The 14,732-nt window shown below is 39.8% G+C and overlaps 1 protein-coding gene across 1 annotated transcript; it reads left to right on the forward strand.

Annotated features, from left to right (window-relative positions):
* Window positions 1-349: 349 nt before the first annotated feature.
* On the forward strand, window positions 350-1,017 carry LOC110930403 (dirigent protein 6-like). The gene has a single exon (XM_022173703.2). It carries the CDS (start codon window positions 350-352, stop codon window positions 905-907), a length of 558 nt encoding a protein of 185 aa, XP_022029395.1. The 3' UTR covers window positions 908-1,017.
* Window positions 1,018-14,732: the final 13,715 nt, after the last annotated feature.

Below are 14,732 nucleotides of genomic sequence, written 5' to 3' on the forward strand. Positions count from 1 at the left end.
GGTTCAGACCTCTTATTGGTTCAGCACTGGTTCAGACTGTTTGTTTCACGAGCAGATGTCTGAATGGTTCAGACATTTGCCTCTGAATGGTTAAGATTTATACAGAGTCTGAATGGTTAAGACCTCTAATCTGAATTGGTCAGACATTTGCCTCTGAACTGTTAAGCATCATACAGGCTCTTAATGGTTCAGACCTCTTACTAGTTCAGCACTTAATGGTTCAGACCCACGTATCAACCCATGCCCCAAACCCCCGCCTCACCATACCCCATGGTCTTACGAAGTTGTAATTTTGTCACTATATATATCGGATAAAGAAACTCTTGATGAACACAAATCCAATCTAGAAATGGCTCGTATAAACTTTTATGAGTACATTGTTTTCATTCTATTTTCCCTCCTTATCTTGCACACTTTTTCCATAATTGCTCACTCAGAAAAACTAGATGAGAAGAAACCATGCAAGAGATTTGTGTTATATTACCATGACATCCTCTTCAATGGCACCAATGCCGCTAATGCCACATCAGCAACTGTCGCGAATCGTACTAAGCTTGGGAACTACAACCATGGGATGCTTGTGGTCTTTGATGATCCCATTACTAAAGACAACCACCTCCTATCTCCCCCTGTGGCTCGGGCACAAGGGTTTTACTTCTATGATATGAAGACCGAGTATAATGCTTGGTTTTCGTATACTTTGATTTTCAATTCCACAGAACATAAAGGAACAATTAACATTATGGGTGCAGACATGATGGGTGAGGAAACAAGGGATCTTTCAGTTGTTGGTGGCACTGGAGATTTCTTTATGACTCGAGGGATTGCTACTTTTCGTACCGATATTGCACAAGGCGATTACTATTTTCGACTTGAAATGGATATCAAATTGTATGAATGTTATTAAATTGCACAAGGCGATTACTATTTTCTACTTGAAATGGATATCAAATTGTATGAATGTTATTAAATAAGGTTATGTGTGTGGAGTTATAAGCTGTTGAAGAGTTTTAGTAATGTGGTTTGTTAGTAGATCATTTTATATGTAACTCTTAACTAGAAGTGCAATTCGGCCGTATAACTTTTAAATTGCCCTTCTCGTTAACTAAAATGACAATGGTGAAATCATACGAACTAAAATGACATTTAACTAAAAAAAATGTCCCAAATGACTTCAATAAAAGAATGTCTTTTACATCAATCCTTATCCTTTCACTAGGTGACAAGCTAGCTTTAGACCACACAGAGCGAACGTGGAAAGCTAGTGTGAAAGCCACTCCACACCAAGAACACCGGCCTGGGTATGGCGTGGGGGGCGGCGTGCGAGAGGGGGTGAGAGGATCTTCGCCGACGTTGAGGGAATGGGGGTGTGACTTGGCGGGCTGCGATTGGATGTGGCTACTAGCCGTTGAACGTCTAGTTTAAATAAAAAAACTTTTTTTTAATTTAAAAAAACTATATATTAAACTCTTTTAACCCAAAATTTTTAAAAACACACAGCCTATCCGACTCATTTATCTCAACTCACCTATATTTTCACCCAATTTTAACATTATTTTAATAAAAATGAAAGGCTTAAGTTCATGATCTTTATCATCTTCGTCTTCGTCTTTGGTTGAAAATCTTCTTTTATTCTCATTAGATGACGAGAGTCTGACTCTAATAATTTCAGCGGTTCAGAAAGTGGTTGAAACTATATTGAAAGACGACGGGTGCTCCTTAGAACCCAAGAGGAGGAAATATATAGTGTGCGATCGAATCATCACACATGATTTCTTGGTAAGTCATTATTTTTCACTCAACCAGACGTATGATGATATTACTTTTAGGCGTTTTTTTCGTATGAGCCGCGATTTAATTCTTAGAATATTAGATGATTTATCAAGTAAATATGAATATTTTCAACAAAAAAGGATGCGCGTGGTAACCTTGGATTTAGCACATGGGCGGAACCATAGAATTAGGAGTTGTAGCATGGGCTACGGCTCGACCCCGTATTAGTAGTGTTTTTTTTTCTGTTTTATACAAAAGATACACCTAAAAAATATGAGGATACCCCTAACCAAAAAAATAAGATACTTGATATTACTAAAATCCAATTTTTTATAAGCCCAAACTTTCTACAACCGAAAACTTGTAGACTAATTAAGCCCGAATGATAAAATAATTCCAAATTAACAATAATAGAATTGAAAGGAGACACTAAATATAATCGATAAAGTTAGCCCAAGAAATAAAACAACATTACAATTGAATAAGTGATCTTACTCGTCTTATGGTGGAAACCGGAACAATACTTCTTGTCCTTTGGTTTATCGGGCAATGAAGCTAGCTTTGGTTTTACTGGTTGCGACCGCAACCGTTGAAATATGTTTTTCCAAATTGAAGCTTGTCAAGATGAATTAACGTAATCGAATGGGCCCTGAATATTTGAACAAAGCTAGGGTTTGTGCGGTCAATAAAAAAACTTTTGATAAAGTAAAAGACGACGATGTGATGGAACGATTTCGGGCTATGTAAAAAGAAGAGGACAAATATGTTAGTTATTTGTTTTACTTTATTTATTATCGTTTTTTTATTATTTTATAATTGAATGGTAAAAAAAATCGGGATACCCCTAAATGAATGGGCTAATTCTGCCACTGATTTAGCACGTTGCATAAAGTCATGCCCGCGATTTGACAATTGGCTTATGGTACGGCTTCCGACTTAATAGATGAATATATAAAAATGTCGGAACGAACTGTGAGGGAAAGGCTCCATTATTTTTGTGAGTATGTAATTGATCTATATTAAAAAAAAATATTTGAGAAAACCTACGTTTGGTGACATACAACAACTTTTAGAGGTTCATGAAGAGCGGCATGGTTTCTCAGGATGATTGGTAGTTTAGATTATGTGAAACGGGAGTGGGAAAATTGTCCAACGGTGTGACGCGAGCAACACACAAGTGGATATCATAAAAAATTGACAATGATTCTCGAAGTTGTTACATCACAAGATCTTTGGATAGTGCATGTATTCTTTGGTATGCATGCTGCAAATAATGATTTAAATATTTTTAATCAATCATCCATTTTCAACGACTATATAAGTGATATTGGACCGAAAGCCTTTTTTTTAAACGGTGTGGAGTGCAATATAGTTTGTACTTACCCGGAGTATGCCATGTTTGTAAAATCATTTGCATAGCTTACAACATTAGACGGAAAGATAAAAAAAAGTTTAATAATGCTCAAATGGAGGCACAGAAAGACATAGAACGAGCCTTTGGTGTTTTGAGGAATAGATATTTCCATTTTTTATTAATTATTTAGAATTAACAATTTTTTACTATGAAATTTTTATTATTATTAGCTATTTCCTTTTTTTATAATCCTAAACTCACAATTTTAACAATTCTTTTAAGTAATTCAAATATAATATAATGTAACTATTTAATTTCTGTTGATAACTGTTTTTACTACCTTTTTTAAAATTATTAATACATGAGTGATTTTGAAACTTTTAAATATTGAAACAATTTTACCTTGCAAATAAACGTTAAATATAATAAATTAGGATCAAATATAAAGGGCAAAATAAATAAGAAAGATTTTAGTCTATTCTATTGATCTTAAATTTGGAGGGTTGAGATTAGGTTTAGGGAAAAGAAAATAGCGGAAATACATAAGGGGAATCCTTCATTTATTGACTTTTTCTCTCCACATGTAAGACACATGGAAATCCCCGTCAACTTAAAACGACCATAACTTTTTCATACAACATTTCTTCAAAAAAAATTTCACTATAATAAAGAGCGTTTTTGATCTTTAATATAAGTATGAGATATTGCTATATAAAAAAGGGACAATTGTATATTTCCCCTTAAAAAACTGTTTAATTGCGTATTTACCCAACTTAAAATTAAAATTGTATATATCCCCTTCCTTAACTATTAAAATTGCATGTGTCCCATTCCTTAACTAATATAATTGCAAATTTACACATTTTGATTTATTTTATTAAAAACAAGTTATATAATGACTTTTTTACCATTATTTTTACTAAAACTTAAAAAAAATACAAATTTATTCATTAACAGAAACCAAATTTATCAAACACAAAAACAGATCCTAGAAAATATGAACCAAAAGGAGCAAAGAAGAGAGCGATTGACATTATTTTCATTGCTCCCAATACAGGTCCTAAAAAATATGACCAAATAATAACATATCATCAGTTACGATTGTTTATGTTATATTCTAGTATAGATATTCATCTTTTTTTTAATGGCGTCAAAGCAAATGTTGCGTTTATCATACTTCTGCTGTACCCATTCAATGACGTGTGTGATTAGTCACATAATTTAGTTGGTGTTCGATTTACAGTCATGAATCATTATGGGTATGAGTTCGGTGGCGATTGTAATAATTAGATGATTAAATAATAAGTTGTTTTTGTGTTTGATAAATTTGCTTTTTGTTAATGAATAAATTTGTATTTTTTTAAGTTTTAGTAAAAATAACGGTAAAAAGTCATTATATAACTTATTTTTTAATAAAATAAATCAAAATAGGTAAATTTGCAATAATATTAGTTAAGAAAGGGGATATATGCAATTTTAATAGTTAAGGAAGGGGATATATGCAATTTTAATTTGAAGTTGGGTAAATACGCAATTAAGCAGTTTTTCAAGGGGAAATATGCAATTGTTTCTATGAAAAATAAGAAAATGCATATTTACTAAGTTTTCTTTGCATTGTGTTAAAGATTCTGTTCATTGTGTCTTTCAAATGTGTTTTGGTTATTACATTTTTACTAGGGTTTCTATATATTGTGTATTTATCAAAACTTATAACACAAAGTTAATTTGGGTTCCATCCATTATGTTTTAATCAAAACCTATAATAAAATGTATGGCACAATGAAGATGGTATAATAATTGGGTTTTCTATACATTGTCTTATAGGTTTTTTGTCATGTGCTTAGTCTACTATCCATTGTGTTTTTGTTTTGTTGTCTATTGTGTTTTAGTCTTTTGTTTATTGCGTTTTTAGTCTGTTGTTTATTGTGTTTTAGTATATTTTCCATTGTGTTTGAGTCTGTTTATTCAATGTGTTTTTGGTCTATTGTCCATTGAGTTTTACTTTGTTTTCAATTGTGTCAATTATCAGCTGTCATAAATTGTGTTTTAGTCTACTTTACATTGCATTTTAAGTGTGATACTTATTATGTTTTATGTTATGTCCATTGTGTTTTAGCCTACAGTCTATTATGTCTTTTTCTGTTGTCATCAATTGTATTTTTAGTCTACTTTTCATTGTCTTTTAGTTTAATACTCATTATGTTTTTCGTCATGTTCATTGGGTAATACGCAACAGAGTTTTCAATTTTTTTTTGAAAAGTATAGCAATAGATTACTAATATTAAAGATAAAAAGACGCTCGATTTTTGCGATATAAATTACAAAAAATGACGTATAAAAAGTACGAATGTTTAAAAAAATCGGGGAAATAACATGTGACTTGCATGTGCATGTTTCTAGGGATGTTACTTGCATGTGTTGATTCTTTTTTTCCTCTTAGAATAAAACCACCTTTCTCACTTGATTCCTCCTTAAACACTTGTCACTCTATTGTGGTTTTACCTTTCTTATTTTAAACCCTTTTGTACTATAACGCCGACCAAATATTTAAAAAAAGTTGAATATTTGTATGTTGTACTGTTTTCTAGCGTATGTAAGATGTAACACAAAATTTTCAAATACTTTTTTAAAAAGACTACTTGGCGCTTTTTTGTTTTTGTTTTTGGCTCAAAACGACGTTAAAAAACATGTAACTTAAATTCCCTAATTTTTTTAGAAAATATAGTTTTTTTAGATAAAGTTTGTGACACCTCGGATCTTTCCGGATAACCTTTCGATGTAACAAACGTGTACGTAATCGACTAACAGTAAAAATATATGAAAAACTATTTGTTATTATGTGTTATGTGCCGATTTACTTATGTGTACGTATATATATATATAAGTGTTATATATATGTGAACCAAACCCGAGACCCGACTCGAGACCACGGTCTCGAGTGAACAGTGAAGCACTTGGGCCGGTTAAGGCCTTGTAACCGAGAAACCCAACCCGGAAACCCCCTAGCCCAACTCGGTGCACTATATAAACCCAACCCCACCTCCCTTAATCATTTTACACACTCTCTTCTCACACTCTCCTCTCATCTTCTTCACTAAACCCTAAAACCCTAAATTTCTAGCAACCAAAATCATCTCCCCATTCCTTCATATCTCTCGGATCAAGTGAGCTATCAACAAGGAAGATCGGACAAACCAAGAGACCACCCGAACACCCCTTTTCTCTCAACCCCGAGTAACCGGTTAGTGTTTTTATGTTCATGGTTATTGATGATTGCTATGGTTTTATGCTTGTTGATGTGATTAGAGGTTTTAGTATGAATATTAGGCTTGTATGTTCATAATTATGCTAAGGAAGGTGATGTTTTGTTGATCATAGTTTTGGGTTATCCAATATATGTTAAGGGGTTGGTTAGAATTGCATGTTCTTAGGATTTGATTGTTAACAAGTATGATTTCTATGTTAGGATAGGTGTTATAATCCTTGTCAAGAAATGATACACGGTTTTATAAGCTTCCTGTTTGGATTCGGGTTTATTTATAGTTCATGATTTCTTGATTAAAGGTTTGGAGTTTTATTGAATGAATGAAGAACAGTTTGAATGTGTATAATAGTTTGAAAATGCTGATTTTGATCCAAATTGGTGCACAAATCGACCAACAAACATGTTTTAGTGGAAATAGTACAACATTTACATAAAAATGCAATTTCATTGGATAGTACAAGTCTGCAGGTTCTAGAAGGGATTGCCATGCACGTTATCACGGTTGCGAGTCGCAACCTTTGGTTGCTACTCGAAACCACGCATAACCAGTCGAAACCTCCCAGTTGCGAGTCGCAATCAGCACGCATCAAACCTGGTTGCGAGTCGCAACCACACCTGCTAAGTCGCAATCTCCAGTTACGAGTCGTAACCAAAGCGTGACGGACCGAGACCGCAGTTGCGAGTCGCAACCTCGGTTGCGAGTCGCAACCACCTTAGTTTCGACTGGGCCGTTTTATGTTATTGGGCCTTGACTGTTTGTCTTGTTGTTTTGGGCTTCGACTGTTGGGCCTCCTGTTGACTGGATTTCATGTATACATGTTACTGTTTGTATTGCTGCCTGTTAACTGCTTGTATACGTGTATACTAAACGTGTTTACTTGTACCCGACTTGACCCATACTTGGTAACCATGCTAGGACGTGGTGACCAACATACTTAACCAAGTAACGTATCATTCCGAGCAACCCAAGGTGAGTTCACAACTTAAAAGCATGCGTCCCGGTGGTTTGGGACACGAGACTAAAACAACCCTATCCCCTTGTAAAGGGGATACCGTCTACACTCCTTCCCTAGTTATTGGGAAACAACTTACTTTATCTTCCCTTGTATTGGGAAACCTTTTTAGTTAATTACTGTTTATACGGATTGCAACTAACGGCACTAAACGCAACTCTATCACTCAAGTCCCTACTACATAATACCGATTAGTCGCCGGTGCCAGGCGAACGGGTTATTAGTTGATAGCGCTATTTAGGTCTTACCAGCCTCACACCGTGCCATGGTATGGGATCGGTCGTGAACTAATGTACTCAGGCATCCGTCAATGATGATAGAACATTGACATCGGGGCATCCTGCGGAAACGCATTCGGTTACTTAGTGTTCGGTATTGGAAAAACAGTTTAGTCGCTAACTTTTGGGGTAGCTCCCCATGGCATGTATAAACGGATAAATTAACTGGTGAAACGAGTTTTTGGTAATTAAAACTGGACAACTAGTGAACTCACTCAGCATTATTGTTGACCCCTTTACTGCATGCTTTGCAGGTGGCCAGTGACTGGAGCAGCTACTTGGGATGCGTAGTGGTCGTCTGCCCGTGTGTTGGGCCTTTATTATGCTTACCTTATGAACACTGTTTAAAAACTATTTAATTATGCTTCCGCTACTTGTTACTGTTTAAACTTTAAAACCTTTAAACTCTGAACTTGATATTTGCTAATCGTATGGTTAGTAAGTATTACTTTAATATTAACCAATGCTTAGTATAATTGGTGGCTGGATCCTGGTCAGTCACGCCCCCGAAGCGGGTGTTATCCGCGGGTGGATTTTGGGGGTGTGACAGATTGGTATCAGAGCCATTGGTTATAGTGAACTTGGTTTTAAAAAGGGGAAAAATCTTTTTGAGAAAAACCAGACTATAACCCGTGACTCGTGACGACACTACACTCCAAGTACAAGGCTCGACTTATCTGACCTCATAGCTCGGACCCATAGTTACTTGCTTACTTGTCTTATGCTTTCTGCTTTACTATACGTACTAGTAACCTGATTAGATAGATACATCTTCTCTCTTCTATCTTATTCTCGCTATCACGCACTCATACTATGTTTTCTGGTTATGAAGACAATGAGTGGACGCGGACGAGGAAATGTCAACATGACCCCGGCTCAGTTCACTAGCCTGCTCAACACTGTGGCTGCAGCTTTCGCAGCTCACCCTATAGGTCAGCCTGCACCTGTGCAACCACGTGTTTGTACCTTCAAGACCTTTATGGATTGCAAGCCTCTTCCTTTCAATGGCACGGAGGGTGCCATAGGCCTTCTGCACTGGATTGAGAAGGTCGAAGCTGTTTTTGCTGTCTGTGAATGCCCAACTGCTAACTGGGTGAAGTTTGCTACTGGTACTCTAGAGGGAAGCGCTCTTTCATGGTGGAAGGCGCAAATTCAAATGCTTGGCTTGGAGACTGCAAACGCTACTGCGTGGGAAGATTTCAAGGATATGATCAAGGAAGAGTACTGTCACAGGGATGACATCCACAAGCTGGAAAATGAGTACTATGAACTCAAGATGGTTGGGTCAGAGATTGAGACCTACACCAAGCTGTCCAACGACTATGCTGCTCTTTGTCCAAACATGTCTCGACCTATGTATCGAAGGATCGAACTGTACATCAAGGGTCTGGCTCCAGAAATTCGAAGCCATGTAACTTCAGCCAACCACACTACCATTCAGCCGATCGTTCGACTTGCTCACAAACTCACGGATCAGGCTGTGGAAGAGGGCAGGTTGCCCAAAAGGATCAGTGCTGCGGAAGGAAGTTCTAGTGATGGCAAACGAAAGTGGGATGGAAATCAGGGCAAGGATGCTAACCCTACTCAAGCCCCAGCTCAGCAAAGGAAAACTGACAACAGCAAAGGCACTCAGCAACAGGGTGGCTACCGGGGAAACTACCCTAAGTGCAACAAGTGTAACAGGCACCACAATGGGGCATGTAACAAGGGTCAGTGTCAGCGATGCCACAAGATGGGGCACGAAGCCAAGGATTGTAGAAGTCAGTTCCCGGCAAGGCAAAATCAGCAACAACCCCAACAGCAACAGCAGCAGGGAAACAACAGAGTATGTTTTAAATGCGGGGCAACGGGGCACATGCGAAAGGATTGCCCTGAACTGAATCAGAATCGCAACAATCAGGGAGCTGGGAACAATGAGCAAAACAACAATGCTGGAAATGCAAGGGGCAGAGCTTTTGTGATTGGAGCTGGAGAAGCAAGGAACGACCCTAACGTCGTGGCGGGTAAGTTCCTACTTGATGATCGTTATGTTTCTGTGTTATTTGATTCCGGTGCCGATGCCAGTTATGTATCCCTTCGCATTAGTAAGAAACTTAAGCATTCGCCCGCATTATTAAGTTCTAAGCATACCGTCGAGATAGCTAATGGTAAGAACATCGAGGCCACGCACGTGATCCACGACTGCACCCTAGAATTGTCTGGCCATACGTTTAGTATCGATCTCTTCCCTGTCAAACTCGGAAGCTTCGACGTCGTCATTGGTATGGATTGGTTATCCAAACATCGCGCTGAGATCCTCTGTCAAGAGAAAGCAGTTCGTATACCTCGCCGTTCTGGTCAACCCCTCATCGTTCAAGGCAACAAAGGTGGAGAAGTCACAGGCATTATCTCGCTTCTAAAAGCCCAGAAGTGTTTGCAAAAAGGGCACACCGCCATCCTAGCACTCGTCACCAATACTCATGAAAAGGAAAAGGGGATTGAAGATTTTCCTGTAGTACGCGATTATCCCGAGGTATTTCCTGAGGAATTACCTGGACTCCCTCCCCATCGTCAGGTCGAATTCCAAATCGAGCTAGCTCCCGGAGCAGCACCCATAGCTCGTGCACCGTACCGATTGGCTCCTGCAGAACTGAAGGAACTCTCTACGCAACTACAAGAACTATTGGATAAAGGATTTATCCGTCCTAGTTCATCACCCTGGGGAGCCCCAGTACTCTTTGTCAAGAAGAAGGATGGCACATTCCGAATGTGCATCGACTATCGTGAGCTGAACAAGGTTACCATCAAGAATCGTTACCCCCTCCCGCGCATCGACGACCTATTCGATCAGTTGCAAGGATCGAGCTACTATTCAAAGATTGACCTGCGATCAGGCTATCATCAGCTGAGAGTTCGTAACGAAGACATCTCCAAGACTGCATTCAGGACTCGTTATGGTCATTACGAGTTCCTCGTCATGCCTTTTGGAATGACTAACGCACCTGCAGTGTTCATGGATCTTATGAACCGCGTATGTAAGCCTTACCTCGACAAATTCGTGATCGTGTTTATCGACGACATCTTGATTTATTCGAAAAGTCAAGAAGAGCATGAACAGCACCTACGCCTTATTCTGGAACTCCTTCGCAACGAGCAACTGTACGCCAAATTCTCTAAATGTGACTTCTGGCTTCGGGAAGTCCATTTCCTCGGTCATGTAGTTAATAGGGACGGAATTCACGTCGACCCAGCTAAGATCGAATCGATAAAGAACTGGCCTACGCCTAAGACCCCCACTGAAGTTCGCCAATTCTTGGGTTTGGCGGGCTACTACCGCAGATTCATTCAGGGATTCTCAAAGATTGCACAACCTCTCACAACACTCACTCAGAAAGGCGTCGCCTACAAGTGGAATACAGCACAGGAATCTGCCTTTCAGAGGCTTAAGGATAACCTCTGTAGCGCTCCTATTCTCTCGTTACCTGAAGGCACTGACGACTTTGTGGTTTACTGCGATGCGTCTATTCATGGGCTCGGTTGCGTGCTAATGCAACGCGAGAAAGTCATTGCCTATGCCTCTCGACAACTCAAGACGCATGAGAAGAACTACACGACGCACGACTTGGAACTAGGAGCAGTGGTTTTTGCTCTTAAGATATGGAGACATTACCTGTACGGTACCAAGTGCACTATTTACACCGATCATAGGAGTCTCGAGCATATCTTTAGGCAAAAGGAATTGAACATGCGACAGCGTCGATGGGTCGAACTCTTGAATGACTACGAATGCGCCATCAAGTATCATCCGGGCAAGGCCAATGTCGTGGCAGACGCCCTCAGTCGAAAGGACACCGTACCAAAGCGCGTGCGAGCACTGCAACTTACCATCCAGTCTAACCTCCCTACCCAGATTCGAAATGCTCAAGTTGAAGCATTGAAGCCGGAAAACATCAGGGCTGAGTCTCTGCGAGGATCGAGACAGCAACTAGAACAGAAAGAAGAAGGTGCTTACTATGTAACAGGACGCATTTGGGTTCCTCTCTTTGGAGGTTTACGTGAACTCGTGATGGACGAAGCCCACAAGTCCCGCTACTCAGTACATCCTGGTTCGGACAAGATGTACCATGATTTAAAGACTACATACTGGTGGCCTGGTATGAAGGCCCACATAGCGACATACGTCAGCAAATGTTTGACTTGCGCGAGAGTCAAGACAGAATACCAGAAGCCAGCAGGTCTACTCCAACAACCAGAAATTCCGAAATGGAAATGGGAGCAAATTTCCATGGATTTTGTTACAGGGCTACCTAGATCTCAACGCGGAAATGATGCTATTTGGGTAATAGTGGATCGACTAACCAAGTCCGCGCACTTTCTGGCTATTAAGGAAACAGACAAGTTTTCTACCTTGGCGGAGATTTACTTAAAGGAAGTAGTTTCGAGGCACGGAGTGCCAACCTCAATTATTTCCGACCGAGACGCTCGATTTACTTCGGAACTGTGGCAAGCTATGCACAAATGCTTTGGCTCACGTTTGGATATGAGCACTGCTTATCACCCGCAAACGGATGGACAGTCCGAACGTACCATCCAAACTCTAGAAGACATGCTTAGAGCGTGTGTGATCGACTTTGGCAAGAATTGGGAGAAGCATCTACCGTTAGTAGAGTTCTCATACAACAACAGCTACCACACTAGTATTCAGGCAGCACCTTTTGAGGCATTGTACGGTCGTAAATGCCGGTCACCTCTCTGCTGGGCAGAAATCGGTGATAGTCAAATCACGGGCCCAGAGATGGTGGTAGATACAACGGAAAAGATTGCCCAGATCAGACAACGCATGGCGGCAGCTCGTGACCGTCAGAAGAGCTACGCTGATAAGCGTAGGAAACCGTTGGAATTCCAGGTCGGTGACCGGGTTCTACTTAAAGTCTCACCCTGGAAGGGTGTGGTTCGCTTTGGCAAACGGGGCAAGCTTAATCCGCGATATATCGGACCATTCGAAATTACCGAGAAGATCGGTAAGGTTGCTTATAGATTGAACCTGCCTGAAGAACTGAGTGCGGTACACAACGTTTTTCATGTATCCAACCTGAAGAAGTGTTTGTCGGATGAAACACTTGTGATTCCTTTTAAGGAACTAACGATTGATGAACAGCTACACTTTACTGAGGAACCGATTGAGATCACGGATCGAGAGATCAAAATCCTCAAACGTAGCCAGATACCTCTTGTACGAGTTCGTTGGAACTCGCGACGTGGCCCAGAGTATACCTGGGAGCGGGAAGACCAGATGAAGCACAAATATCCCCAGCTGTTCCCTAACGAAAATCCCAGCACTGAAGCTACGAACGAATTTCGGGACGAAATTCCAAACTAACGGGGGGATGATGTGACACCCCGTTGAAACGTTTTCACTTACACTAGCTTGACAGTGGCTGCCTTAACTTTCGGGACGAAAGTTCCTAAAACGTGGGGATAATGTGACACCTCGGATCTTTCCGGATAACCTTTCGATGTAACAAACGTGTACGTAATCGACTAACAGTAAAAATATATGAAAAACTATTTGTTATTATGTGTTATGTGCCGATTTACTTATGTGTACGTATATATATATATAAGTGTTATATATATGTGAACCAAACCCGAGACCCGACTCGAGACCACGGTCTCGAGTGAACAGTGAAGCACTTGGGCCGGTTAAGGCCTTGTAACCGAGAAACCCAACCCGGAAACCCCCTAGCCCAACTCGGTGCACTATATAAACCCAACCCCACCTCCCTTAATCATTTTACACACTCTCTTCTCACACTCTCCTCTCATCTTCTTCACTAAACCCTAAAACCCTAAATTTCTAGCAACCAAAATCATCTCCCCATTCCTTCATATCTCTCGGATCAAGTGAGCTATCAACAAGGAAGATCGGACAAACCAAGAGACCACCCGAACACCCCTTTTCTCTCAACCCCGAGTAACCGGTTAGTGTTTTTATGTTCATGGTTATTGATGATTGCTATGGTTTTATGCTTGTTGATGTGATTAGAGGTTTTAGTATGAATATTAGGCTTGTATGTTCATAATTATGCTAAGGAAGGTGATGTTTTGTTGATCATAGTTTTGGGTTATCCAATATATGTTAAGGGGTTGGTTAGAATTGCATGTTCTTAGGATTTGATTGTTAACAAGTATGATTTCTATGTTAGGATAGGTGTTATAATCCTTGTCAAGAAATGATACACGGTTTTATAAGCTTCCTGTTTGGATTCGGGTTTATTTATAGTTCATGATTTCTTGATTAAAGGTTTGGAGTTTTATTGAATGAATGAAGAACAGTTTGAATGTGTATAATAGTTTGAAAATGCTGATTTTGATCCAAATTGGTGCACAAATCGACCAACAAACATGTTTTAGTGGAAATAGTACAACATTTACATAAAAATGCAATTTCATTGGATAGTACAAGTCTGCAGGTTCTAGAAGGGATTGCCATGCACGTTATCACGGTTGCGAGTCGCAACCTTTGGTTGCTACTCGAAACCACGCATAACCAGTCGAAACCTCCCAGTTGCGAGTCGCAATCAGCACGCATCAAACCTGGTTGCGAGTCGCAACCACACCTGCTAAGTCGCAATCTCCAGTTACGAGTCGTAACCAAAGCGTGACGGACCGAGACCGCAGTTGCGAGTCGCAACCTCGGTTGCGAGTCGCAACCACCTTAGTTTCGACTGGGCCGTTTTATGTTATTGGGCCTTGACTGTTTGTCTTGTTGTTTTGGGCTTCGACTGTTGGGCCTCCTGTTGACTGGATTTCATGTATACATGTTACTGTTTGTATTGCTGCCTGTTAACTGCTTGTATACGTGTATACTAAACGTGTTTACTTGTACCCGACTTGACCCATACTTGGTAACCATGCTAGGACGTGGTGACCAACATACTTAACCAAGTAACGTATCATTCCGAGCAACCCAAGGTGAGTTCACAACTTAAAAGCATGCGTCCCGGTGGTTTGGGACACGAGACTAAAACAACCCTATCCCCTTGTAAAGGGGATACCGTCTACACTCC

Source organism: Helianthus annuus, chromosome 3 (assembly GCF_002127325.2).
Source record: "Helianthus annuus cultivar XRQ/B chromosome 3, HanXRQr2.0-SUNRISE, whole genome shotgun sequence".
Lineage (NCBI taxonomy): Eukaryota > Viridiplantae > Streptophyta > Magnoliopsida > Asterales > Asteraceae > Helianthus > Helianthus annuus.

Excerpts from the sequence above, each read along its gene's own strand:
- LOC110930403 (XM_022173703.2), top strand. The coding sequence starts at position 350 with ATGGCTCGTATAAACTTTTATGAGTACATTGTTTTCATTCTATTTTCC.